Source organism: Lissotriton helveticus, chromosome 6 (genome assembly GCF_964261635.1).
Source record: "Lissotriton helveticus chromosome 6, aLisHel1.1, whole genome shotgun sequence".
Taxonomy (NCBI): domain Eukaryota; kingdom Metazoa; phylum Chordata; class Amphibia; order Caudata; family Salamandridae; genus Lissotriton; species Lissotriton helveticus.
Genome location: NC_136067.1, coordinates 1,653,364,621 through 1,653,392,614, shown reverse-complemented (window position 1 = coordinate 1,653,392,614; position 27,994 = coordinate 1,653,364,621). Strand labels below are relative to the sequence as shown.

General features: G+C 49.0%; 1 protein-coding gene across 3 annotated transcripts in view; it reads left to right on the top strand.

The window, feature by feature from the left end:
- The window catches only part of GPCPD1 (glycerophosphocholine phosphodiesterase 1), a 733,645-nt gene that overhangs the window by 102,999 nt on the left and 602,652 nt on the right, over positions 1 to 27,994 (top strand). For all 3 annotated transcript variants that reach the window (XM_078649507.1, XM_078649508.1, XM_078649506.1), the window contains one exon: positions 2,338 to 2,428. In XM_078649507.1, coding sequence (XP_078505633.1) covers positions 2,338 to 2,428 — 91 coding nt within the window. The remainder of the gene's footprint in view (positions 1 to 2,337; positions 2,429 to 27,994) is intronic.

Below are 27,994 nucleotides of genomic sequence, written 5' to 3'. Positions count from 1 at the left end.
TTACTTACCTGTAACTGTAGTTCACCAATATTTGCATATTTCATAGATTTAGTTGCGACCCACCCGACTTCCCATAGAGGCTTCCCTTATTGATATGGGTTTATCTTTCCCACTAGTGTTTGAAAGTCGGAGGTAATGAAGCTTCTGTGGGGAGTGTTCTAGAGGGTGCGGTCACCTGTTTGGCTAAAGTTTGGTTTCTTATAAATGATGTAGATCAGTTAATGAAGTGAATGTTTTATAGCTATTTTAGGCTATGTGAAGTATACTGTACTGATTTACAATTATGCTGCGGGGACTCCCACTTCAACAGAGAATGATTCAAGCATGTAAATCTATGAAGGATGCCAGGGAGAGGAGTTGGCCTAACGGCTAGGGCGGTCAATCTCGAATCTGGGGTACTGGGTTCGAGTCTTGGCAATGACTCTGAGCATTCTGTGATTCTGGGCAAATCACCTAATCTCCCTGTGCCTCTCAAACAATGAATGTGTCCTCACGTTATGCAACCGGTGCTACGTAAAGCGCTGTTACCCGATTTGGGTCAAGTTTGCGCTATATTAAACTCTATATAAAACTACTGGAGAACTACCGTTACAGATAACTTAATTTCGTCATCTGCATGATAATAGTAAGACAAACTGGATTTTTTTATGACTTCATCCATGTGTTTCATATGAAGATTAAAGAGAGCAGGGACTAAGGTCCACCCTTGTATAATACCTTTACAAGACGCTATTATGTTGGAAATTAATCTACCAATTTTGATCAGTTGCCATCAGTTCGCTAGAAGGAACATGAACCAATCCAGATTGTCATCTTAAGCGCACCTGCTATATTTTAGCTTATAAATGAAGATATCCTAATTAACCAAAACAAACTCTGCCAAAATCAAGTAAAGCTGGCATACAGGAATAAACCTTGTGAAGGATATGAAGAGTATCATTTGCGATTTGCAGAATAGCAGTTTGTCCTGCAGCCAGCACCGAAAATAGAGTGGAAGTCGTCAAGAAAATTATTGCTTTGAAGAAGCTGCTTTAGTTGACTCTATGTACAGCTTTCCAGTATCAGGTGAAAGTTTTCTACTGTCATCAGCAGCATTTCTTGTTGTTGATGTTTTAGAAGGGAAGACACTTGTCCAAACTTTAGACAACCTGGAAACGTTATTAAAGTTATAGAAAGGTATATAGGATTAAAGTGCATTTCTTTGGCTACTTAGTCGGTAAGAATATTTGCGAATGGATTTGAGAAATCGAGTTTGCAGATTGCACATAGAGCCACAAAAACGTATTTTCTCGCGTAGGGCTTTACAAATTGTTCCACCTTCTACCCTCTTAGTATTCTTTGAAATCTCATTATAACTCCTGATAAATTTGAGTTGTATTTGTCCAAATCAAATTTGTTTGTTAGACAAGACTGCCCAGCTAATCTGTTCCTTAAGTATTTTTGGACTAGTATAGTATTCTCATAAAAGACTATTGGGTTGTTTTTTCTCATATTTATAGCTTTTATTTTGTAATCTAATAATGTGTAAATCCTCTCAATTTGGTAGTCCTTTGATTTTGTCTTGGCATCAAGTGTTGTAGACAAATGGTAATCTAGAGATGTTTTTACGCCCCAAACTAGGAACATAAATGTACCACAAATAAGTAAATTGTCGAAGAAAATGTTAGGGACCTACTTCAGAATACACACCCATCTTATATTTTCTGTTTTAAAGTGATGTCATTTCCCTTTTCGACCAAACTGTATTCTAAATAAGGTGATTTTGTATAACTGGACAGAATGCGTACGCATCCATGTCCTCCCCATTTAAAACAGTCCACATAATTTGCATATTTTGTTAATCGAAAGTTTGTCTCATGTTCACAAAGATAGCTTAAATACAGTCAACTACAAGGAAAGGGACTGCTCAGTGCTGTTCGCTTTAGGAGAACTACCTGGTAGGTAACTGATCTGCTCGTCACCCTGGATGTGACAGTGTGAGAATTGCCACGTAGTAAGTGTGGTGCCAATATTTCCCCATTTCCTGCTTTTTTTTATCCATTTTAAGTTGGGAACATTTGATTCCCTACACATAAATATAGAAAATGTGGTCTTGTAATCGAAATCTATTGTAAGGATTAAACGCAAGTATTAGTTTCTTCTTCCCTACACTGCGATACTTGTTAAGTTGTGACCTGTATATTTGTTGATGACTTAATTCTTGGTTACATATGTTATGCTAATCTTGTTTAGGACTTGTAGATTTGTAATACAATTTATATCAAATTGTGAAGTACTGTTTGGAGGAGTATGCTCTAAATTAGTACTTTTAAATGGTGAACTGTTTTGTCTTCACAGGTGAAATTATTGCAGTTTGTGGAAGTAGTGAAGCACTAGGAAATTGGAACCCTCAGAAAGCAGTCACACTTCTTCTTGATTCCAATGATGGGTGCGTAACTACAGAATTTTGTTCTTTCTTCGGAGTACTGATGGAATGAAATGCAAAATGTGTATGCTTAACGCGTTGCGTTGTAAATTATTTTGAACTGTATCTCTGATCTTTCATTTGTGCAGGCAACCTGTTCAATGTCTGGTAGAGTTATGTGTTTTGAAACCTTGATGTACGAGTGCAGTGAAAGGTAAAGGGTGGGAGTTTTTAGTAGGGGGACCATACTAGCTGCGGAGTGGAGGTTAACTTAATAGTTATTAGCAAGTAGCGGTGACATATGTTTAAGAAACCACTGTCTGTTCTGTTCGTCACCATATTTTTAGGTCTCGCCCTGGCGATTACAGCGCGAAGCGCTGTCTCGCCGCGAGACCTATAGTCAACGCCTGTGCTTCCCAGGAGACAAGAGATGGGCACGCGCAGCATGCCGGAATCGGATCAGGTCGCACGCGTGATCACGCGCTCCGTTTCCGTCATGCTGTTCAGTCACAATGGATCAGCACGCATGCGCGCACACACACACACACACACACACACACACACACACGCGCACACACACGCACGCACACGCACACGCACACACATCCCCCCCCTTACCGGGCTCTTTCCGCGTGCCCCTCTCTCCCTCGTCAGCGGGTCAGTCTCGGCAACAGGCGGGGCTCTCCACGAGCACGGGAGCCCCGCTAGCTCACACGCTCGCTTCCGGCTGGCTTCAGGGGCACAGGAGTGCGGGGTAGGCTCCCGTCTGCTTCCTGTCTTTTTGCGGCCCCGCCCCCGTCCCAACACAGGTTGCCGGGCTTCCTGTCCAAGCCGGGCTGCGGCGGTGAGTTTTTCAAAATGTGACTTCTTTTTTACGTCTGGTTAGGTCTGGCACTGGTTCTAGTTTTAAGGTGCTATCGATCTTGCAGCCATCGTGGAAAGCTTTGCTAGCTGCAAAGTTTGTTAAACACCTTTATATCTGTGTTTACTTCTGTTTGTTAATCTCTGCTCCTAAACGCTATGCGGCGGTAGTTGCAGGTTTGTTTTCATCAGTTGAAACCCTTTAGAAGTCGCTACTCGGTGTGATCGATTACATGGCATCATTTCCAGGTACAGTGTATGCGTGCCACGATAGTTAAAAGAACAGAGGATGTAAATCTGTTTTTTCCCGGGGGCAGACAAAAGGCAGAGTAGTCGTGTTTTTTTTTTTTTTTGTTACTTCAGTTTAGCGTGGCTGTTGGTGCTACGGCAAAAGTAAGTTGCCTTTGCAGGAGCGTTTCCATTTCAGAAGCGGCAATGCGTTATAGCAGTAGTAGTATTACTGCCCAGTTATAATGTAATGCCACAACAGGAGAATGGTCTTCCCATTTGTACCGCAGCTGTCTGTCCGTGTCCGCATTGGAACAGGATGTGGCGTAACAACCACATCTGCCAACTGTGGAACTGGGTTCAAGTATCGCCGTTGGCTCAACTTCCTGTGATTAGGGTCAAATCACTCATTCGCCACGTGCATAAAAAAAAGAATTTGCATAATGCAACTGGTGCTCATGTAAAATACTCCAATACCTTTTGCTCGAGTTCGCGCAATATAAACCCGCACAAAATGGCCCTGTTCATGCCACTGTGCAGTTATCGCAGTAGCAGATGTATGGCAGCATCCACACTGGCTGCAGCAAGATCAATAGTCCCCAGATTCAAGCAGAAATAATGTTCAGCCCCACGAGCCTTGTCTTACATTAGTTCATGTCATGTCTTTAAGCTATAGACAGTATAACGTGTAACAGACCTGTAAGCCCCAATGTCACTGCGGGAGCCCTCTCCATAGCAAGAAAACAAATAAGCTGGAACTGTGAAGAAGGATTCGAGTCTGGTGCAGACATGGCATGGCATATCACAAATTCCACAGCACATACAGCACATATTACCAGAGATGCCTTTTCCGATCGGGTGGTTTTGAAGACTCGCTAGAACATTTACTTGAAGAATACAACAGAGGGGACCTGCACTAGTGCGAGAGAGCAAGCATGTATATAGAGCACATGCATTAAGGCATCCCTAAACATGGGTGGTACGGCCAGTAAATAAAAGACAACAAACTTTCTGTCTTGCTATGACCCATTTCGTCAAGTGATGGAGATACCTTGGAAAGTTTTAAAAAGTATTCAGAAACGACAACATTGATAGTCTGTCTGCAAAAAATAAACTAATTTTGTAATGGGTATCCCTTCTGAGCACAGATTTCAGGGCAGCAATACTTTGGTATTCCAGCCAACAAACCCCAGCAATAGCCTAGTTTCTTTAAATTATCACTGCACTTACAAAACATGACTGAAAAACATTGCCATTTACAATGTCAATAGCTCCAACTCAAACAAATGTGAGACCTATTGCATTGCAAATGCTTGTTTTGTTTTTTGTTGGTGACCCCTTCCTTGATACTGCTTTATTGTGTACAAATTAAATGTGCGCTGTTGCCTGTGATGCACCTGCTCTTGAGTATGTGAGTGTGCTTGCACTGATTTTAGGATTTCAGTGCCCAAGAGCACAACCTCCTCACTAGAGTAGGACTGCTCCATTACAGTCCTGGGGCAGAGAAGACCAGGTATACCTTTTATCAGTGCTATAGTAACTTTTTCTTAAAAGAACAGTGTGTGCTTCTTACAGCGTGTGCACTTTTGACATTACAGGCACCTTTTTCTTCATTTTTCTTTCACTGCGGGAAGGTTAAACATTACTTTGGGTAACACATTTCTTTCAGCTAGGTGCTGCAGTGTGGTCTTACCACAAGCTTATGAGAAGGTTGTTTGCCTAAGAAAAATGCTACACTAGACTGAAATATTAAGATACCTACCTTCTACTACAGATTGACTGTATATATTCAGAAGAAGTGTTCTGGGGATGGCTGCCACGAAACAACAACTGGATCAATTGATCCTCTCTTTAATGACATCCTACAGCACAAACCTGACAAAAGAAAACTTACAGTGATTAACATTGGCTAAGATGGACTTAAAGTCCATGTATACATCCATGGTGAAATAAGCACTTGCCGGAATCAAACACTGCTGTTATGATTTTGGTGAAAAACTCGACTTCTGGCGCAACAGCTCATGCAGGCTGACTCCCACAGAGCTATTCCAGCCATTAAGTCGGAGGAGAGCCTCCTCACCCACCCCAGCACATTGCAGAAGAATTCCTTGCTTTTTACAAAGAACTACTACTGGCTCAAACTGAGGCGGAACCCTCTCCGATAATGTCTGCCTTCTTTGATGGCCTGGGTCTGCCCTATCTAACGAAGGAAGCTGCCAGCTGGAAGTGAAAATGTGACTGGCAGAAATTATGGAGGCCATAAAACAAATTCCTGCTTGTAAAGCTCGGGGCGACAGTGAGTTCCCCCATCAAGTTCTGTAAAACGAATGCTCCACTTCCGGCTCCTCTGCTGTTGAAAGTGTTTAACTATATGAGAGAAACCTCCTTCCTCTTTCTGAAATTTAACATAGCAACCATTGTTTTACTCCCTAAACTGAGTAAGTATCCACAGTTCTCTGGAACTTACAGGTCTATCTTGCTGTTTAATGTGGATATAAAGATACTAGCTAAAGTTCTGCACATGCGACTTTTGAGGTTTATCCCCCAGCTGATTCACAAATTGTAGGTAGTCTTTGTCCCTTGTAGGGCCTAGTTTAATCATATGCAGTTACTCTCTCATATTATCTGGCAGGCTAACAGAGATGAGTAACAGCAAGTGGCAATTTCTCTTGATGAGGAGAAGGCTTTCAATTGCATCGAATAACGCTGCAGATTCCTTACCTTTGAGTTTCCAAGGCATCAGGCTTGATCCGGAAACTTGCTGAGCAATATCCCTTGTGCGCACTGTCTGGTGGCTCCATTCAGCTCCGTGTGATGTCGTTGGCATCGGTAATGAAGCTCAGTACCTATATAGGCGCCACCGAGACTTGCAGATGTCAGTTGTTTTCTTTCTGCACCAGTTAAGTGCCGATCTGGGAAGAGCTACCCCTCTGTCGTTTTTTGACGGGCCTTTTCTTGACTTTTTGTCATATTCGGAATTTTGGACTTTGTGTGCGAGGATGTCTTTAAGGAAGACTGGTTGCAAGCCTTGCGGTGCCTGCCACCACATGATGTCAGTTTCCGACGCCCACCGGGCGCAAGCACTACTCGAAGCCATGCTTGGACTGTCGGGCTATGGTTCTGAAGACCTTGCTGGAACAGGATATGAAGCTCCTTCCGCCCATCAGTCAACACTGTCCAGCGAAACTTCTTAGCAGTCCTGGTCCCGATCGAAGATGAGGTTGTAGGACTGCTCCCAAAGACCAAAGTCCACTTTGTCCCACTCAAGGTCCTCTGGACACTCTGGGAAGAAGTAGAAGAAATCAAAGTGGATTTTATCTTTGCCTCGAACGTCTTCCATCGCCGAAAGAGGTAAGGAGCACCGCGGCTCTAGGCAGGGTTCTGCGGAGTTGGAGCCAGGGTCGACTTTGCGCCTCCCTCCCCTCCCGGGAGCCAGATTGACCCCTTCTCAAATTATAGTTTTACAAGGCCATGCCTCGCGCATTTGAGTGGGCCAACCCCTCTGGTGAGCCCTTGTGGGGTCGGAATGGGCAACGTCTGATTCAGGGCAGTCCACTCCGGCTACGGCACTGGTAGAACTTTGGGAATCTGATCCTGGATCTGGGTGGATGCCAGGCGTGCCATCGTGATGACCTCTAGTGTCGGACCCGAAGTGAGTGCCGCCTGTGCCCATGGGCAGCACCAGCCCCATCCTTATCCCTGATGACACTGAGTCAGAACGATGTCGCTGGACGCCCATTGAAGTCAGGGGATCTTTGTTGTCTCAAACACTTTGAGGATGTGTTAGGCCCAGGAGAGGAATGGGAGGGGTCTATGGACCTTTTGGAACACTGGGATGGCTCCGTGAAGCAGTTGGACCGGAATGGGGGACTGGTATGGGGAACTTGGGGAAGCCAGTGAACTGGACTTTTCTCCAGATACTAGCATGCTCTCTCTACGTCAACTGTGGCTATGAAGGATGGGGTATCCTATGCCATGGTGGTTAAAAGGGCAGCTGAGGTCCTTGGACTAGAGCTACCTCCTGTGCACGTCAGGACTAATCTCCTGACTGAAGTGCTTCAATCTGGGGCTTCCACCGCTGTAACCCCTTTTGCCCTTTACTAAAGCACTAACTGATGTCTTTCTAGGCAAGTGGTCCAAGCCTAGCACAGTGGCTCCTATGAATAGGACTACTGCACGCCGTCATTGCCCAGCCCAGGACGACCCAAAGCACCTCCGAAAATTTGGTGGTGCAGGCCTCCACATCCCAGGGCACAGTCCCTTCCACCCCCCCGGATAGGGAATCCAAGAGGCAGGATTCATTTGGTAAGAAGATGCTTTCTTCCTCCAGCCTGATATTACGGTCTGTGAACATCACATGCTGAATGGGCCATTTCTCTCACTCCCTTTCGGAGACTGTTGTGCAAGTGCTGCCACAAGTCCCGGAGGAGGTCTGGGCAGTACTCTATCAAGCAGTTAAGGAGGGGAGAGATGCAGCAAAATTCAACATAAGGTGTGGTCTCTATAAGACTGATTCGCTGGGCAGATTGATGTCCACAACAATGGCCTTAAGGTGCAACGCCCAGCCTAGGACAATTGGCTTCTCAGGGGATGTCAAGGCAAATTTGATGGACATGCCCTTTAAATGAACCCGCCTTTTTGGCAAAAGGCAGATTCGGCTCTACTGACATCATTAGTGTCGTGTTCCCCATTATGACGACTGTGTCGTCTATATCTGTGCCATCTCGGTGCGCTGACATCCGTTCTTTTCTTTCCAGGCCGATCTGTCAGAGATCAACCATGTCATTTTTTGGCAGACTTTTTGACTAACTTTTTTTATGGTGTGTAGGTTTTCCTTATGTCTAAGAGGACCTCTGGATTCAAACCGTGCCGCACCTGCCACGCACCATGTCTGTCACGGATCCCCACCTGTGTGTCTTTGGTGCCTGGAGAGCGTCCACGTCCCGAATCCATGCTCCAACTGCTGGGCCATGGCACCAAAATCTTCTAGGGAGCAGTCCCTAAAGCTGCTTGCGGCCTGGCGTCGGGCACCTTGGAAGTCTCTTCAGAGGTCTTGCTCCCAGTCTCAGTCGAGAGGAAGGTCCGAGCACCGCTTTGGAGGCTCCAAGTCTTCATTCGCCCACTCCAAAGGGGTCTGGGAAGAAGCACCACAGGAAATTGAAGTGACCTTTCGACTTCCCCCCCATCCATCACCCGACATGACAGAGGAGTCTTGGCATGCGAAGACTCGTTCCGCTGAAGGGGAACCATTGGGCTCTGTGCTGGCTGCTATGGCCCCATCACCCATGGCTCCTCTTGGAACCGGACAGGCTCAATCGTACCTTCTCGACCTTCCCCGGCGCTGAGACTCCCAATCCCTCTGGTGGCACCAGCTGCAGTCTTATCTCATACGACACGAATCCGGTTGGGCTTCCATAGATGCCCAGACTGGCGCCGAAGAGGCCTTTGGGCTCTGTGTAGTTTCCTCAGCCTTACTCTGAAGGGCTAGGATTGGAGGAAGATGTATTTATTTAAAAAGTTTTATATAGCGCGAACTAGACACTGGAAGGGTATCCGAGCGCTTTACAAATGTTACATCAAATAGATAGCTTGATACACTAGGTACAACAATAAGAGTAGATAGTAGGGAAAGCATAAGTGATGTCAAACATTATTAGTGGGTCCGGGGGTACTCAAGAGTGTGTTAAGCCATTGGTCCCTAATATCCGGTGCAAGTCCTGTATGGTGAGCTAAATCAAGTATTGGGGTTGTGTTTTTCGTTAAAAGCAGTTTGACTTCTTTTTTGAAGGAAGTGCTTGAAGGGTTCATTCTGATTCCTGGGGGCAGGGCATTCCTGATTCTAGGTACAAGTCTGGAGTGAGTATGGTTGTATATTTTCTTTTTCTGAATTTTTTGTGGTTTCAATAGCCAGGTGCTGGTGCTTCTTAAAGTTACATTCCGATGACGGTGGTATAGGCAGTGCAATACGAAAAGTGCCAAGGGTTAGACAATTAGAGAAATTTGTCAGAAACATAATTCTCCCCTTTTTCTTTTCACTGAAACTGACTTTCCATGCAAGCTTTCCTTCCCCCCACATCTTTTGTGATAAGTGGGATTGGTGCATTCATCCTGGTTCACCCAAGCGTCCGTCTAGAAGTGGAGGGTCGTGAGTGAAAGCTCACTCCTATTACTCTGAATGTGGCTTGTGGCTGAAGAAAAGCAGTCACTTGTAAATATGGAAAGTAATACTTAGCCTCGTGCCCCTGTGAAGTAGGATTGGGGGTCGTGCATCCTAGCAAGAGCAACCCTCTGCCTGTTCAGTGATATTTACAATTTCTTTTTAAATTTGAAGTAAAGAGAGATGAAGGCAGGGCTTTAAGTGGAATGAAAAAACTGGGGAGGGGGGTCGCTCAAAGGGGGAGTGGCCAATGTAATTAAGGCGTGGCTTAAAAACGTAAGCTAAATATCTGTGTTTAGCATAGTGTGCCGCCCGACTTGTATTTTGCTGTTTCTGTATTTAATACAACAAGTAACATCATACTTACAAGTCAGGACTATTGGCTTTGTCAATGGTTGATAGTTGCTTTTTTATTTTTTATTTCAAAGTATTTTATTATTACTTTTATAGTCCAGACATTAGCATTTCTGTTACAAGGTTAGCCAATCGTAGTCGTAGTTTGTACAACATTGTTAACCGTCACTTCGAAACATATGCTTAGCTAACCCCATCTGACGTGGTTTAGTGAGAATAAGAGAAAGAAGGAAAAAAAAAGTGATAGAAAGAAAGGAAAAGCAGGAGAGAAGTGGGTGAAAGACGCAAGAAAGGTTCTTTAGTTGTGAGACTTATGAATGCGTGGCCTGCCGCCACATCCCTGGCTTGCATATGGCGAGATAGGGAGACAAATCAGTCCAACTGATCCGTAGGGCCATAGTTCATTCTTTTAACCACCCTGAAAAGGGGGGCAAAGTGGAGGGGGGGTGGGGTGTCGCCGGGACAAGACCGGTTTTCATGGGTGTTCGTAGAAGTCTAGGTATGTGTCGAGTGACTTCCACATCCCCTTGGTTGCTTGTTTACCAGGTGAGTTTTGTAGTGTAATATTGTCAGCACCTCTAAGGTGAATGATCCAGTTGAACCAGCCTTTGTATAAGGTCTTACTTGTGTCTTTCCATATGGCTAGGACCATTTTCACCGCTACGGTCAGCAGCAGGTCAAGTAGGTCCTTATCGTGCTCTGATCTTAGTTCTGCGGTCATAAATGCGGTGGCGAGGGTGGAAAATTCAGTTGTTATTGTGAAGCCCAGTACCCTGTTTATAAACCCAAAGATTTCCTCCCAGTAGGTTTTTAGTGTTGGACATTGGTAAATAAGGTGTGCTAGGTCCTCTTTTTCCTTGCTACAGTTCCAGCATAGCTCGTTGTCCCTGAGACTTAGCGAGTGAAATCGTGCCGGGGTTCAAAAAGACCTTGTGTAGCAGCCAGAATTTTGTCTGCGAGAGCACTGGGGAGATTTTAATACGCGAGGCAGAGGTCCACAGTGTTGCCAGTTCTTGTTCGTCCAGTGTATGTTTCGTTTGATTTCCCCAGTATTCAATTGTCTTAGAGTTCAGATTGGAGGATATTGGGCGTAGGAGTTTGTATAGGTGTGAGACCTGGTCTCCTAGTCTGTTGATGTTTGTTATGTATTGGGATATTGACGTCTGGTCGGGCGATAGTTTGATTTTGGACAGTGCCCTTTTGATTTTCAAAAAGTTGTAGAGGTCAATGTCTGATGGGTTATGTCTAGACTTCAGATTTGCAAATGTAGCAGGATATACCCCATCTTCTAGTTGGTATGGGTGGTGGATACATTCCTCTATCCATGTGTTGAAGGCTAGGCATTTCCCCTTGTATAGGATCCTACTGTTGGTCCAGAGTGACTCTAGCTTAAAGCCCCTGATACTGTTCTCCAATTTCTTATCTATCTTTAGTAAAACAATTATTGTGTTTTTAAAGATGGACCTGGAGGCGTGCTTATGCCTATTTGCTGTTAACAGTGCCAGGGGGTTCAGGTTGTCCAGTAGGGCCCTCTCTACTTGTAGCCAGGCCGGTGTGTATCCTTGAGGGGGAGATATCCAGTAAGATCCCTGCTTTGCTAGAAAAGCTATTTGGAGTACCCTGAAGTCTGCTCGGTTTACCGACCCCACCGCCCCCCTAGGTTTTTCTCTAATCTTAGGTTTTTTATGCTTATTCGTGCTTTCTTCCCTCTCCAAAGGAAATTGGAGATCAGGATGTCTACCTTGCGGTGGAAGTAGTCTGTGTGTAGGAGTGGGAGCATACTGATCAGGTAGTTAATCATTGGGGTCATCATAATTTTGACCAGTTGCATAAGATCAATAAGCAGCAACTATGGCTAAATATCTCATCTCTTACCACCCTGGGTGTGAGGTTTAGGTACCAAGACCACTGGATTAGCCCAAGGGCTATCTGAGGGTTCAATAACTCCCAAATCCAACATTTTCTGGACTTCAGTCCTGATACAGTCCCTGACATGATCAGGTGGCCTGTAAATCTTATTTTTAAAAGGCAGATTGACCCCAGTGTCCAATTCACGAGTGCACCAGGTAGTCTGACTTGGAGTAAGAGAAAACATATGTCTGTACTGATTGAGTACCTGTCTGCATTCAGTTTGCTGCTGGTCAGTGAGGCTGCGTGCCAAGGCTACACCATCTACTGACCCATCATCCGGGTTCTGTGAGAGCAGATCACTCTCTTCCTCCTGTTCCTCATCAGTAGCCATGAACACGCAAATGTCTGCCCTGTCAACATATGGTTTCAGTCTGTTGACATGAAGCACCCTATGGGGGCTCCTGGGAGTTCCAAGATCTACTAAATAGGTAACCTCTCCCTTCTGTTCAACAATAGTGTGGGGTCCACTCCACTTGTCTTGGAGAGCTGCTGGGGCCACAGGCTCCAATGCCCACACTTTCTGTCGTGGCTGGTAAACAGTCAGTACAACCTTTTGGTTATGCCAGGCTTTCTGTAATTCCTGGCTAGCCTCAAGGTTTTTAGTTGCATTTTCCATATACCCAGCCATCCTGGAGCGGAGACCAAGTACATAGTCCACTATGTCCTGTTGAGGGGGATTGAGAGTAAACTCCCATTCATTCTTCACCAGACACAGTGGGCCTCTTACAGGATGCCCAAACAGAAGTTTAAAAGGGCTGTAGCCAACCCCCTTCTGAGGAACCTCCCTGTATGCAAATAAAAGGCAGGGTAGTAGGATGTCCCATCTCCGCCTAAGCTTTTCTGAGACACCCTTGATCATACCCTTTAAGGTTTTGTTGAACCTTTCAACTAAACCATAGCATTGTGGGTGATAGGGTGTGGTGAATTTGTAGTTCACTCCACACTCCTTCCACATTGCAGTCAAGTAGCTAGACATAAAGTTTGCATCTCTGTCAGATACTACCTCCTTAGGGAAACCCACTCTTGAGAAAACTCCTAAGAGGGCTCTTGCCACAACAGGTGCTGTAGTGGTCCTAAGGGGTATAGCTTCTGGGTACCTAGTGGCATGGTCCACCACCACTAGGTTACACCTGTGCCCAGCTGCTGTTTGAGGATCCATTGGTCTAACAATATCCATCCTCACTCTCTAAAAGGGAACCCCCACCACAGGTAGTGGTATCAGGGGGGCCTTTGTAGTGCCACCTGCCTTACCACTGGCTTGACAGGTGACACAGGAGCCTCAAAACTCCTTTGTGTCTTCAGACACGTGGGGCCAATGAAAGTGAGGGACAATTCTGACCCAAGTCTTGTTTTGGCCCAGGTGTCCTGCTACGGGAATATCATGGGCTAGTGTCAATAGGAAGCCCCTGAATGTCAAAGGTATAACCAACCTCCTGGCTGCACCAGGCTTGGGGTCTCTACTCTCTGAATACAGGAGTTCATCATCCCAATAGATCTTATGGATGCCACTAGCATTCCTGCTGTCTGAGGGGTTCAAGAGAAGGGCAGCTCAGCTGCCCCTGACTCAGATCTGCCCTGGAATGGCCCCCTGTTCCTAAGAACTCAACCTGGTCAGGCTCAAGCTCATCTGGGACAGTTCCTTCTTGAGGAGCACAATCCTCTCCCTCAAGAGACTGATCATCACTCTGAGTCAGGCGGTTAATCAATCAATCAATCAGGTCATTTGTAGAGCGCACTACTCACCCGTAGGGTCTCAAGGCGCTGGGGGGGGGGGGGGTGCCGCTACTGCTCGAACAGCCAGGTCTTGAGCTTCTTCCTGAAGGCGAGGTGGTCTTGGGTCAGGCGCAGGTCGGTCGGGAGGGAGTTCCAGGTCTTGGCGGCCAGGTGGGAGAAGGATCTTCCTCCTGTTGTCGCTCTTCGGATGCGGGGGACGGCGGCGAGGGCGTGGTTGGCTGATCTGAGGAGGCGCTTGGGAGTGTAGAAGTTGATCCGGTTGTTGAGGTAGCTCGGGCCTTGGTCGTGTAGGGCTTTGTGCGCGTGGGTGAGGAGACGGAAGGTGATTCTCTTGTTGACCGGGAGCCAGTGTAGATCTCTCAGGTGTCCGGAGATGTGGCTGCGTCGGGGGATGTCGAGGATGAGTCTCGCCGAGGCGTTCTGGATCCGCTGGAGTCTCTTCTGGAGTTTGGCAGTGGTTCCGGCGTAGAGGGCGTTGCCGTAGTCCAGTCGGCTGGTGACGAGGGCCTGGGTGACCGTCTTCCTCGTCTCGGTGGGGATCCACCGGAAGATCTTACGTAGCATGCGCAGGATGTTGAAGCATGACGAGGAGACGGCGTTGACTTGTCCGGTCATGGAGAGGGAGGAGTCCAGGATGAAGCCCAGGTTGCGCGCGTGGTCCGTCGGCTTGGGTGCGGTGCCCAGGGCGGGGGGCCACCAGGAGTCGTCCCAGGCGGAGGGCGTGGAGCCCAGGATGAGGACCTCCGTCTTGTCTGAGTTCAGTTTCAGGCGGCTGGTCGTCATCCATTCGGCTACGTCTCTCATCCCTTCGTGCAGGTTGGCTCTGGCGGTGGCGGGGTCGTTGGTCAGGGAGAGGATCAGCTGGGTGTCGTCAGCGTAGGAGATTATGTTGAGGTTGTGTTGGCGTGCGATGGCCGCAAGGGGGCTCATGTAGACGTTGAAGAGGGTGGGGCTGAGCGAGGACCCTTGAGGGACGCCGCAGATGACTTTGGTGGCCTCTGACTTGTACGGTGGTAGGCGGACTCTTTGTGTTCTTCCGTCGAGGAAGGAGGTGATCCATTCCAGTGCCTTCTCCTGGATTCCGATGTTGCTGAGGCGCTGTACTAGGGTGCGGTGGCAGACAGTGTCGAAAGCCGCGGAGAGGTCCAGGAGGATGAGGGCCGCTGTTTCTCCGTTGTCCATCAGAGTTCGAAGGTCGTCGGTGGCGGCGATGAGGGCGGTCTCGGTGCTGTGGTTGGCTCGGAAGCCAGACTGTGAGGGGTCGAGGGATCCATTCGTCTCGAGGAAGGCGGCCAGCTGTTTGTTGACGGTCTTCTCGATGACTTTGGCCGGGAACGGGAGAAGCGAGATGGGACGGTAGTTCTTGAGGTCGGTGGGGTCTGCTGTGGGTTTCTTGAGGAGAGCGCTGAGTTCGGCGTGCTTCCAGCTCTCGGGGAAGGTGGCGGAGTCGAAGGAGGTGTTGATGATGTCCCGCAGGTGGGGTGCGATGACAGCGTCGGCCTTGTTGAAGACGTGGTGAGGGCAGGGGTCGGTCGGAGATCCGGAATGGATGGAGTTCATGGTGCGGATGGTGTCTTCGGTGCTGATCGGGGTCCAGGTGCGGAGGGTGGTGGTGGGTGGCGTCGTTGCGGTTGTGGCTTGCGTTGGTTGGTTGTTGAAGCTGTTGTGTATGTCCGTGATCTTGTTGTGGAAGTAGGACGCGAGGGAGTTGCAGAGTTCTTGCGACGGGGTGATGTCATTGTTTCCGGCGTTGGGGTTGGATAGCTCTTTCACGATGCTGAAGAGTTCCTTGCAGTTGTGTGCGTTGTTGTCCAGCCGGTCCTTGTATGCATTTTTCTTGGTGGCGCGGATCAGTTGGTGGTGTTTCCGGGTGGCGAGCTTGAGGGTGGTCATGTTGTCCGTCGTTGGTTCCCTTCTCCAGGCTTTCTCGAGGGCTCGACAGTTCTTCTTGGAGCTCTTGAGTTCGTCGGTGAACCATGGTGTTTTTCTGCTGCAGGATCTGCTGGGTGGGGTTCTCAGAGGGGCGAGTTCGTCCGCGCAGTCGTTGATCCATTTCGTGAGGTTGTCGGCGGCCTGGCTGGGGTTCGCTGAGTTGGCGGGAGGGTGCTGGCTCAGGGAAGCGGTGAGCTGGTTGGCTGTGATCTTGTTCCAGCTTCTTCGAGCAACCTGTTGCTGGTGGTGGTGGATCGTCGTTCTTCTGAAGGTGAAGTGGACGCAGCTGTGGTCCGTCCAGTGGAGTCCTGTTGCGTGGCTGAAGGTGACGTCTTTGCTGGATGAGAAGACGGCGTCGAGTGTGTGTCCGGCGAGGTGGGTGGGGGTGGTAACCAGTTGCTTGAGTCCGAGGTTGTCGAGGTTGTCGAGCAGGCTGATGGTGTTGCAGTCGTTGTTGTTCTCCAGGTGGAAGTTGAGGTCCCCCAGGAGGATGTAGTCGGCGGAGGGGAGAGCGTGCGGGCTGACGAAGTCGGCGATGTCCTCGCTGAATCGTGTGCGTGGTCCAGGGGGTCGGTAGATCAAGGTGCCTCTGAGGGTGGTCTTCGGGTTGGTGTGGATCTGGAAGTGCAGGTGTTCAGCGGTGGTGAGGGTGTCATCGGTGTTGGTAGTGATGCGGATGGTGTCTCTGTGGATGATGGCGATGCCTCCTCCGGTCTGGTTGTCGCGGTCTCTTCGGGTGATCTTGTAGCCCTCTGGGATGGCGATGGCGATGTCTGGGGCTGAGGAGGCGTTCATCCAGGTCTCGGTGATGAAGGCAACGTCGGGGGCGGTGGTGTCGAGCAGGTTCCAGAGTTCTACGGCGTGTCTGTGGACGGAGCGGGTGTTGAGCAGGATACACTTGAGGTGGGTGCTGCTGGAGTTCGGCTTGGCGGGTGCAGGGAAGATCCGGATGCAGGCACTGCCTTATCCCTACTGCTCCTTTTCTTGGAAGGCACCTGGTCCATTATTCCAGAATCCAGGGCCTGTTCAGTTTTAGACATTTTGGCCTGTGACCTAGTCTTAGCAAACACATGTGCAGAGATTCCTAACATTTCTGCATGGGTCCTTACTCCACTTCAGACCAGGCTGAAATCTCTAAATCATTGCCAAGCAAGCATTCAACTGTGAGGTCTGCACTTACCACAACTTTCTTGAGACCAGTTACCCCTCCCCAGGAGAAATTAACAACTGCCAGGGCATGGTTGGTCCTGACATTACTAGCAATGGTCACTTGGTAAAGTTCACCAAGTATGATTTGTCCAGGGTCCACAAGGTCTTGTGTCACCATTGTGATACTTGCTCCTGTGTCCCTGTAGGCCATAGCCTATTTTCCATTTATCAAAGGCTGCTGTCTGTATTTGCCCAAGTTACTGGGACTCACATAGGAGGACATATCCATGCCTCCTTCACAGATCAGAACAGCCTGAGTTGGCACTCTGACTAGGCCAGAGCCCATCACAGTACCCAGGGTTAACCCTACTACACCCTTCTGCTGGGTACCACCACTTAGAGCTGAACTAAGGGGAACAGTTGCTTTAGGGGCAATGGTGGCTGGAGTTGAATCTTTTCTAGTGCAATCACTAGTCCAATTGCTGTTCTGTTTACACCATGGTTTCTTTGGGCCTTTCTGTTTGGAAGATTGGGAATCCCCACCATTAGAAGACTTTGGGGGCCTCGTGAAGACTTCGGGTCTCTACCCTTCTCCCCACCCTTATTAGGATCTTGCTTCTTCTTGTCACCACCTTGGTTCTGTACCTTCTGCTTTACCCTGTTCCAGACCCACTTGTCTGCCTTCTTTCCCAATTCTTGGGGAGAGGTCAGATCAGAGTCTACCAGGTGCTGATGCAACAGCAGATTCTGACAGTTATTAAGGATTTGCTCCCTCATAATCAAGTTGTACAATCCTGTATAATCACACACTTTACTGGCCAGTAACCAGCCCTCCAGAGCCTTAGTAGCACAATCAACAAAGTCAACCCAGTCCTGAGTCTGTGTCTTTTGGGTATCTCTAAACTGTATTCTATACTGCTCAGTGGTTAAGCCAAACTCGTCTATTAGAGCACGCTTCAGGAATTTGTGATCATCAGCATCCTCTTCTCTGACAGAGAGGAGCTTGTCTCTACCTTTGTCTGCAAAGGAGAGCCACAAGATTGCTGCCCACTGCTCCTGGGGGACCTTCTGTACTTTGCAGGCCCTTTCCAGTGCAGTTATCCTTTTGTGTATGTCATCCCCACTCTGGTAGGGAGGGACAATCTTGTTTAAGTTTCTATGGTCATAAGACCTGTCCCTACCACTAGGGAAATTGCTGCCACCATGGGGCCCTAGCCACATCTTTTTTCTAGCTTTTTCAAGCTCTAGGGACTCCCTCTCTAAGGCTACTTTCTGTCTCCTTATTCTCAGTTGAGCTTCATCAAGTTTCATTGGTCTTTCTCTCTTCTCCTGGGAGGTGTCCCTCCTATTAGAAGAGACAGAGGTCCCTACTGATGTGCAAGAATGGTTAGATTCCACTGAAGGTGATCTTGGCCTTATAGGCACACCCCCAACTCTTCCTGCTGGGACAAAGACCGAGCCACTTTGGCCTTCTTCATCTCCATTTGGACCTGGATTGTCCAGGTCATTGTTACCTGCCTGGTCAACATCAGAGTCGGAGTCCTGTTGGTTTGTACCACGGGCCTCTTCCCCCTCTGTTGGTTCCATACCACTGCCTATCCTTTCAGGCTCTGTAGCCTTCCTATGGTCATCAAGCAGTAACACCTCCCTGAGATGTTGGGTGGTGGCATTCTTGCCTGTCTTCAATTTCCTCATAGTATTCAGAGCCCTTAATTAAAAAAAAAAAAAGGGAATGTGTCCTACTTGGATGGCTGTAACCTACTGACATCTGGCATGTATCCACTGATTCCTGGTCTTGAAGACATAACTAGTGAGGTGTGGTGTATGCACCACCTACTCTAGTTGTTTACCTACTAAACTCTCTTGAGTTGTAGAAAGGGTGTGCTTAAGCCCTTAACACACAACTCTAAGTTCTGTAGAACTTACTGTATTTAAACTTGTTTTATATATACCTCTGGTATCTTTAGTGGTTTTCAAATGGTCAATCACTTGAGATTATCTGGTAGAACAATGGCAAACTGGAATCTCACACGCTGCACACCAGTGTGAGAAGTTGGCCTGGCATATGCGGTCTACTATTCTAGTGGACACATTGCACCAGTCCAAACAACCCTTATTGATGGTAGGTTTAATGACCACCTATATAGAAAGCTATCCTAGTGGTAGCTGTGGAGAGCAGCCTTCAGGCTAAGTTTTGAAGGAATGTAAAGCAGTATGTTTTACCAGTCTATAATCTCATGAATGACCAAATGAAAGGAGAACCACACCAGGTATATATATATATATATATATATATATATATATATATATATATATATATATATATATTTAGCACACAGTAAATTAGCACAATATACGTTGAGCCCTAGGGGCGTACCAAACCATATATTAAGAAAGTGGTATAAGAACCATGACTGACATAGAGACGAGGCCTAGAGCCTTTAGAACCACTGGGGCCACCAGGAAACACCCAAGGTAGTGACACAGGGGACCCACGGGGGACGCGTGCAGTGTCTAAACACAGCCGCGAATCACCATTAACTTCTTTGGGGAAAGTCGCGGTTGGAATTTTAAAGATTAAGGACACTTAAAGGACTTGGAGCAAACCCCTTTAGAACTAGGAGGTTCTGGAAGTCAACACCCACGGGAGCACCGGAGTACTTTAGGTTTGAGGCATGTGGGCTGCTAAATTCATATCTATTGCATAGATCGCCGCCTAGTGTTGGGTCCGGATGATTGCACATTGTTGTCCTGGAAGAGTCTTCGAAGTATCACGAGATAGGTGGCTCCTCCCCTGGACTACAGTGGGCATGGGCATCGACTCCATCCCCAGATTGTTTTTTTCCGCCATTGGGTTCGGATGTGATTTCGACGTCTCCTGTTCGGAATCGATAAAACAACTTTTGAAGGCCACAAGGCTTTCTTTACTTCGTCGGTATTGTTAGCGTTCGGTCTCGTGTGTACTCCAACTCTTCGAGTCGGATAACTGTGGAGTCGGGTGACTCTTCGGTCATCGAGGCCCTGTCGACGCAGCAAGACCCAGACGACGCTACGATGGAACGAAGCCCGTTCAAGTACTGTCCCGTGTGCGGTTCGAAATACCCACACATCGACGTGCATCCTGTATGCAACAAGTGCCTGTCGCCGGACCACAACGAGGGCAACTGTATGGCCTGTTCCAAATTCAGGTCGAAGAAGACGCTCAAGATTCGGCGCGTGGCGCGCCTCGAGGCCCAGCGATCGGCACCAGCGCCGGTCGACATCTTTACAGACCCCGAAGCAGACGAGCAAGAGCTTCACCTGCAGATCTCGCCTTCATCGGCGGAGGTAGAGGCCGACTACGGGGAACCCATCGAGGGCCTGGACCTGTACGAAACCGTCGAGGAGGTAGGGGACGACGAGGAAGTTTATGGGGCCGCGGAAGATAGCTCAGAGGAAGAGCTATGCCCCGTGCGTACAATTACTAAGGCTCAGGCACGGGATCGCCACTCGGCCTTACCCACGACCCTACTACTCGATCCTCGGCCCCGCCTCCTGGCCCGGCTACGGACACGACTACGGAGCCTCCATCACACAAATCGAAACCGAAACCTTCGGAATCGAAAACTACAAAGATGGCCGACACACCATCGAAACTGAAGACGTCTGGGACTGCATCAGCGCCGTCGTCTTCGGAGGCCTCGAAGCCAAAGAAGGCTGTCGATCAGGCTAAGGTACCGAAAGGGGCCAAGGAGACCAGCTCGAAGAAGGTCGTTGAGCCAGTGTCGTCTAAGGTGGTCGAGCCAAAGTCGAAAAAGACTGTCGAGACTCCTTCAGCAACGACTGCCGCACCAACAGGCACGCGGACAGTCGAAACGGCGTCAGCAAAGGGCACCGAGCATAAGTCTGGAGCCCCTACGCCGAAGGTCAAATCCGCTGCTCCAAAGTCAGCGACGTCAACGACCTAAGCCGGGACGGGGGACCGGAGCACAGCTGTCGAAGGTGCATCCGCGCCTCCGCCGCACAAAGACATATCGTCGACGCATGGCTCTTCCTCTGTGGGTGGGCAGAGGTCGTCGGTCGGCTCGACGAACCCATCCGCTTCGTTTACAAAGCAAGTCACGGACTCCCTGAAACAAATAAAGGACAAGGCGTTGGAGCAGAAAACACACTCGGTGCCGAGGCAGAGTGTTCCACTGGACAAGAGTTCGATGCGATACTCAACACTCTACCGCCAAAGGTGGCGCCGAAGGCTTTTGCCCCTTGTACGGTGACCGAGGAATCAGTGGCTCAGCTCACGGGAGGTTTTGGTCGACCACCCTTGCCTACCGAACATTCAGAGCAGTTTATCGACACCGACACGGGTAGATTAACCCTCTACAAAAGGAAAATTACAGCACAGCCTGTAGAATCCTATGTCATACCTCTAAAAAAGAAAAGGCCTGCACCAGACACGCCGGACCTTGTTGAACCCATCCCTCAAGGGCCTGGGAGGAGTCCTACACCTTTACCCACTGGATCCAATGGGGATGAGGGTGACCAAGATGAGCAGTATAACTTCCCTGAAAATACTGACCCTGATGAGCAGCAAGAATCATGGATACACTCTGGTGATCAGGGGGACCAACAGCTGGTCAGTGACCCACATCTGTATGGTGTTAAAACTTCTCCCACTGAAGACTCTGCGGCATTTAATGCCTTAATTGAAAGGGCAGCTTCAAACCACAAAGTAGAGATGCATGCCGACCCAGTGGAAGTTGACTTTTTATTTGATACTTTTTCGGCATCAGAAAAAACGGTGAAGACACTTCCAATGCTTAAGGGGGTTCTCAAGCATGCCACAGACATTTTCAAGGAACCCACCAGAGCCAGAGTGGTGAACCCACGTATTGAAAAGAAATACAGGCCGGCGCCTGGTGACCCTACTTATATACGGGGACAGTTGCCTCTAGACTCTTTGGTGGTCTCCAATGCCCGCAAGAGGGCAAATTCACAGACAACGGGTGAAGCTCCTCCCCCGGACAAAGAGTCTAAAGTGCTGGAGGCAGGGGGCAAAAGGGTGGCTGCGCAGGCAGCCAACATATGTAAATGTAAATGTAGGTGTACTTATATAGCGCAAACCTGTCACCCAAAGGGCATCCTGGCGCTTGCTTAGGGAACCCGTCCTGGTATTCCCCTGTGAGAAACCCCGGCAGGGTGTCCACAAGGTGAAAGCCAGGCATCCCGCCGCGAGGGGCCGTAGTGGAGATTAAGCAAGCTATTGCCCAGAGTTGCAGAGTGTGACCCCGTGATTCGAGTAGGCACCGGAGCGAGAATTGTCGAGTCCGTGGAATTTTTGAGCCCAAGACCCGCCGAGGCGGGGAATCGAACCCTGGTCCACGGTCGATCTCAGCTTCCGGGTCTGCCACCTCTAACCGCTGAGCCACGCTTCTCCACTATATGGCGCATTTCTAACACTCAAGCCCTGTTAGCCAGGTATGATAGGGCGCACTATGACACCTTAGAGCAGCTCTTACAACACCTTCCAGACCAGTTTAAAGAAGGAGCTGAGATGCTGATACAAGAGGGCAAGCTCATTTCTAACGCTGCGATTAAATGTGCGCTAGATGTCGCTGATACAGCAGCAAGAGCAATAAACACTAGTGTTATGTTAAGGCGTCAGGCATGGCTCCGCATCTCAGGGTTCAAGCCTGAGATACAAATGACTATCCTCAACCAGCCTGTCAATCCAGACAGACTGTTTGGCCCAGAGATTGATACCACCCTCGTAAAGATAAAAAAATATACTGAAACGGCTAAGTCCATGGGGGCGCTTCAGTCTCAGCAATACAGAGGGAACACTTTTCGTCGCTCAGGTGCACGGGGTGTTGCCAGAGGACACTTGGCACAGCAGTCGCATTTCAACAAGGGAGGCGCCCAGGCCTCGTACCCAAAACAGAAACGAGGTGGTTACAGAGGAAACAGCGCAAAGGGCAGAGGCAGAGGCAACAATAATTCCCGTTCCTCTGCTGCCAACAAACAGGGACTCCCTGTCACTGCCCCCCGACCATCCAACACCTGTCGGGGGGAGACTCCAGCAGTTCCTGCCAGTCTGGAAATCCATCACCACAGACAGGTGGGTCAGGAAACTTATCCAATACGGCTACTGTTTAGAGCTAACATCCACTCCACCCAACATACCCCCAAGACACCGTCCTATGTCAGCAGAGCACTTGCACTTATTGCAGCAAGAAGTCCTGGTGATGCTGCAAAAAGGCGCTATAGAGCTCGTGCCGGTGGAGGAAGAAGGCACAGGGGTTTATTCCCTGTACTTCTTAATCCCAAAAAAGGACGGCTCGCTCAGGCCCATTCTAGACCTACGCCCCCTCAACCTCTACATACTCTCAGAACATTTTCACATGTTAACACTACAGCAGGTTCTACCATTGTTAAACCAGGGGGACTTCCTCGCAACCTTGGACCTCAAGGATGCTTATTTTCACATACCACTCCACCCGTCCCACAGAAAGTACCTCAGGTTCACCATACAAAACAGGCATTACCAGTTCAAGGTCCTGCCCTTCGGGGTGACCACTGCCCCCAGAGTGTTCACGAAGTGTCTGGCGACCGTGGCGGCGCACCTCAGGAGACAAAACATACATGTCTATCCTTACCTAGACGACTGACTCGTTCAAGCAAAGTCGGAACAGCAGTGCGCGGCGTGGACATGTCCCACACAATTCACCTCCTTCACAGTCTGGGGTTTTCGTTAAACTATCCAAAGTCGCACCTCCAGCCAGCCCATGTGCGGCAGTATCTGGGCGCGACAATCAATACTCTGACAGCTACGGCTCAGCCAAACCAGGTGAGGATCGACAACATCCAGTCGCTCATCCGGAGGTTCAGACCGCAAAACTCACTCCCAGCGAGAGTGTTCATGCAGTTGATAGGCATGATGGCCTCCTGCATCTTCATTGTCCCGCACGCACGGTTGCATATGCGTCCGCTCCAAGAATGCTTGGCGCATCAGTGGACTCAGGCTCAAGGACAGTTAAAAGACCTAGTGTTGGTCACCGGTCGGTCGTACAACTCTCTGCATTGGTGGAATCCACACAACCTTTGCAAGGGCCGACCGTTCCAGGAGCCTGTGCCACAGATTATCCTAACAACGGACGCATCTCTCCAGGGGTGGGGAGCTCATGTGCTCCACTACACTGTGCAGGGACTATGGACGACGCAGCAAAAGAAGATGCACATCAACTATCTGGAATTGATGGCAATCTTCATGGCACTCAAATCCTTCAAAATACATCTGTGCAACAAAGTCGTGTTAATCCGGATGGACAACATGACGGCGATGTATTACATCCAGAAACAGGGAGGTACGCACTCTCCACAGCTGTCTCACCTGGCTCAGAGCATGTGGAAGTGGGCCATTCAGAGGAACGTCTTCCTCATGGCGGAACACCTCCCGGGCACAGACAAACAGATGGCAGATCTGCTCAGCAGGTACAGCCATCAAATGCACGAGTGGGAGATACATTCATCAGTACTCCACCCGTACTTTCAACAGTGGGGTCATCCAGAGATAGACCTGTTTGCCACAAGGGAAAACGCAAAATGCCAACACTTTGCCGCCAGGTTCCCTCACCCACAGTCGCAGGGAAATGCGATATGGATGAACTGGTCAGGCAGATTTGCATACGCTTTTCCCCCAGCACCTCTGATACCGCTGGTGGCAAGAAAGCTAAAGCAACACTCGATGACACTCATCCTAGTTGCTCCAACGTGGGCACGCCAACCATGGTACACCACGTTTCTAGAACTCTCCGTGGTACCGCATCAAAGGCTGCACCTCACACCCAGGCTCTTGACGCAGAACCATGGCGACATTCAGCACCCAGATCCGCGACAGCTCAATCTGGCGATCTGGCTCCTGAGGTCTTAGAGTTTGGCTACCTCAACCTGCCTCCTGAATGCATGGACATCATCAGGGAGGCACGGAAGCCCACTACAAGAGCTTGCTATGCAGCAAAATGGAAGCGGTTTGTCATTTATTGTACAGCACACAACATTGACCCGCTGGATGCCTCCATTCCTAACATCATCTGCTATTTGTTACATCTTTACAAATGCAATCTAGCGTACGCTTCCATTAGGATACACTTATCCGCCATAGCGGCTTATCTTCAAAACAGGCAGCATCTCTCTGTTTTCAGGGTGCCTGCCATTAAAGCTTTTCTAGAAGGGCTGAAGCGGGTCATTCCTCCCAGGACCCCACCCGCTCCAGTATGGAATCTCAACGTGGTCCTCACTAGGTTGATGGGCCCACCTTTTGAGCCTTTACATTCATGTGAGATTCAGTTCTTGACATGGAAAGTGGCTTTCCTTATTGCTATCACGTCTCTAAGGCGTGTTAGTGAGCTACAAGCGCTCACAATACAAGAGCCATTTATACAAGTGCATTCAAACAGGGTAGTGCTCCGCACTAACCCCAAGTTCCTTCCGAAGGTGGTGTCACAGTTTCATGTCAATCAAACCATTGAACTGCCCGCATTCTTTCCAAACCCAGAAACAGTAGCAGAAAGAATGCTCCACACGCTAGACGTTAAAAGGGCATTGATGTACTATATTGACAGAACACAACCCTTTAGGAAGACACAGCAACTTTTCGTTGCCTTCTCCGCACAGCACAAAGGCAACGCTATTTCCAAAGCTGGAATAGCCAGATGGATCGTTAAATGAATTCAGATTTGTTATCAGAAGGCACAACGCACTTTAACGGTCCCCCCCAGGGCGCACTGCACACGCAAACTGGGGGCCTCCATGGCATTCCTAGGTAACATTCCTTTAGAGGATATTTGTAGAGCAGCCACGTGGGCTACACCACATACATTTACCAAACATTACTGTGTAGATGTGCACTCCAAACAGCAGGCAGCTCTAGGACAGGCTGTTCTCAAAACTCTTTTTCAGACTTCTGCAGCTGGCACGGGCGGCCGCCGTTCATGAGGGGACTGCTATGTATTCTATGCAATAGATATGAATTTAGCAGCCCACATGCCTCGAACTGAATATGCTACTTACCAGTATGCATCTGTTCTTGGCATGTAGGGCTGCTAACATTCATATCGCCCGCCCTCCTCCCTGGCGCCTGTAGCAGCTGCAGACTACTTCATGCATTTCATCACTAGCATGGACATCATTTACACTATCGCACTCCATCTTTGCCACAATGGCTAAAAACAATCTGGGGATGGAGTCGATGCCCATGCGCACTGTAGTCCAGGGGAGGAGCCACCTATCTCGTGATACTTCGAAGACTCTTCCAGGACAACAATGTGCAATCATCCGGACCCAACACTAGGCGGCGATCTATGCAATAGATATGAATGTTAGCAGCCCTACATGCCAAGAACAGATGCATACTGGTAAGTAGCATATTCAATACCTCACCCAGGGAAGCCGGGTGCAAAGGTGTTTTCGTGTCTGGTTTCGTCGTCTATTTCAATGGAGAGCTGCTGCAAAGTTCTGCTGGCGTCCAAGTGGAAAGTGTCTGGGTGGATCCAAGGGTGGATCGGAGATGTGAAGAACCTTTAAGCGGAGGGGACAGAGTCCGGGACACTTACCAGTGACCAGGAAGGCGATGAGAAGATGCCCACCGATGTCTGGTGATTTCAGGTGAAGAAGGTGAAGCTTGACTCTTCAGCCACGAGGACCAGGAGGCGTCGAGGACGACCAGGAGCTGGATTCAAGCTGCCCCACGAAGGATGTTGAGTGCTGCGGTGTCTGTTTCCGTATTGGACCCAACAAGCCTTGGCAACAGCAACCCACGCAGAAAACAGATTGTCTTTGGGGCAGACCGGCAAGGTTTGAGGGACTCACCTCTTGGTAGGGAGTCAGGGCACATCTGCAGCAACCAGGGAAGCCCAAAGGAAAGAAGAGTTACCTTTGTGGAGAGCCACCAGTCGACGGACCAGGGATCGCGAAGGAACCTCGAGCAGAAATGCTAGAAGCGGCCACACTGAACACTCGTGGAGTGTAGGCACACAATCTTCGGTGCAGATGTTGCTTGGGGCTTAGACTACAAGTAGCCTAACGCACAACTTTGGGAAAGCTCGGGAAGTCGATGCACTTGCAAATGTTCACGGTGTCCCAGAGTTCCGGTCCCACATCACTCGTGAGGGCTGTGGGTCTCAGCTTTGCTGGGATCTCGTGTTTGCCTCTGAAGTCTGGAAGTTCGTGTCCTGAGTCGCAAATCCTTCGGGTTCCGCAGGAGCCTTGGAAATGCAGACCGGCAAGATGCTTCTTTGGTGCCTGTTTGAACAGGGCAGTCACTCCTTGACCCCAAGGGAGATTCTTGTGTCTTCTAGTCATGTAGAATGTTGAAGTTCCAGGATATATGTTGCAGAGTTTCGTCCAAGTGTAATCTGAAGTCCTAAGGACTGGGGTCCTATACTTAGAATAGGCTCTAAAAGCTGCAGAGGGGCCCTGCTCATGCATGGGCACCCTCTCACACAAAACCAAGCACTCTGCCTTCAAGATTGAGAAGGTCTGCCATAGGAGTGACTTATAGGTTTGTGTGTCAGTGATTAAAGGTAGATATAGGTAGCCTATATCTCAGTATGGGGTGCATGCACCACCTTACCCAGGCTGCAGTACCTGTGGTGCCATTTTGAAAAGCTTCCCAGGGGTGACATTATACATGCTTCAGCCCCTGGTAGGCCTCTGGGGTACCCATCCCCTTGGTACCTAAGGTAACATATACTAGGGACTCACACAGGTAACCCAGTAATCAATCTGGAGTGTACCTAAAGTACATGCAATCATTTTAGAGAGGAAGCAGCTAGGCTGGGGTCTTGAATAGCAGGGCCCCAGCCAGACTAAAGTCGTAAAACAGTGAAACACCAACAAAAAGTGGGGATAACCATAGTAAGCAGATCCTACTCTCCCAAAACTATGCCTGTCCTGTGGCCAGCGACTTCCAAGAACCCAAGGATGACTGCCACACTTCAACAAAGAGCTGAGGACAGAGGCCCTGTTCAGAAAACTCCAACTTTAAAAACTCCGGATCCGTGACCTCTGCCCACTCTGCACCGATGCCCCAGACCCGAGTGGCTTATCTGTCCAATGAAGTTACCCCCAGTGGTCCAGTTGGCCAGACCTCGACTCCATCAGTGGCTGACCTCTTCTGGACTCCAACATGTCACCTGCAGTCTCTACACGAAGGGCCCTTCGGACCGCAACTGTCTCCGACAAAGAAAATCAGACACCAAAATGTACCCCAGCATCCTCGGCCACCTGGC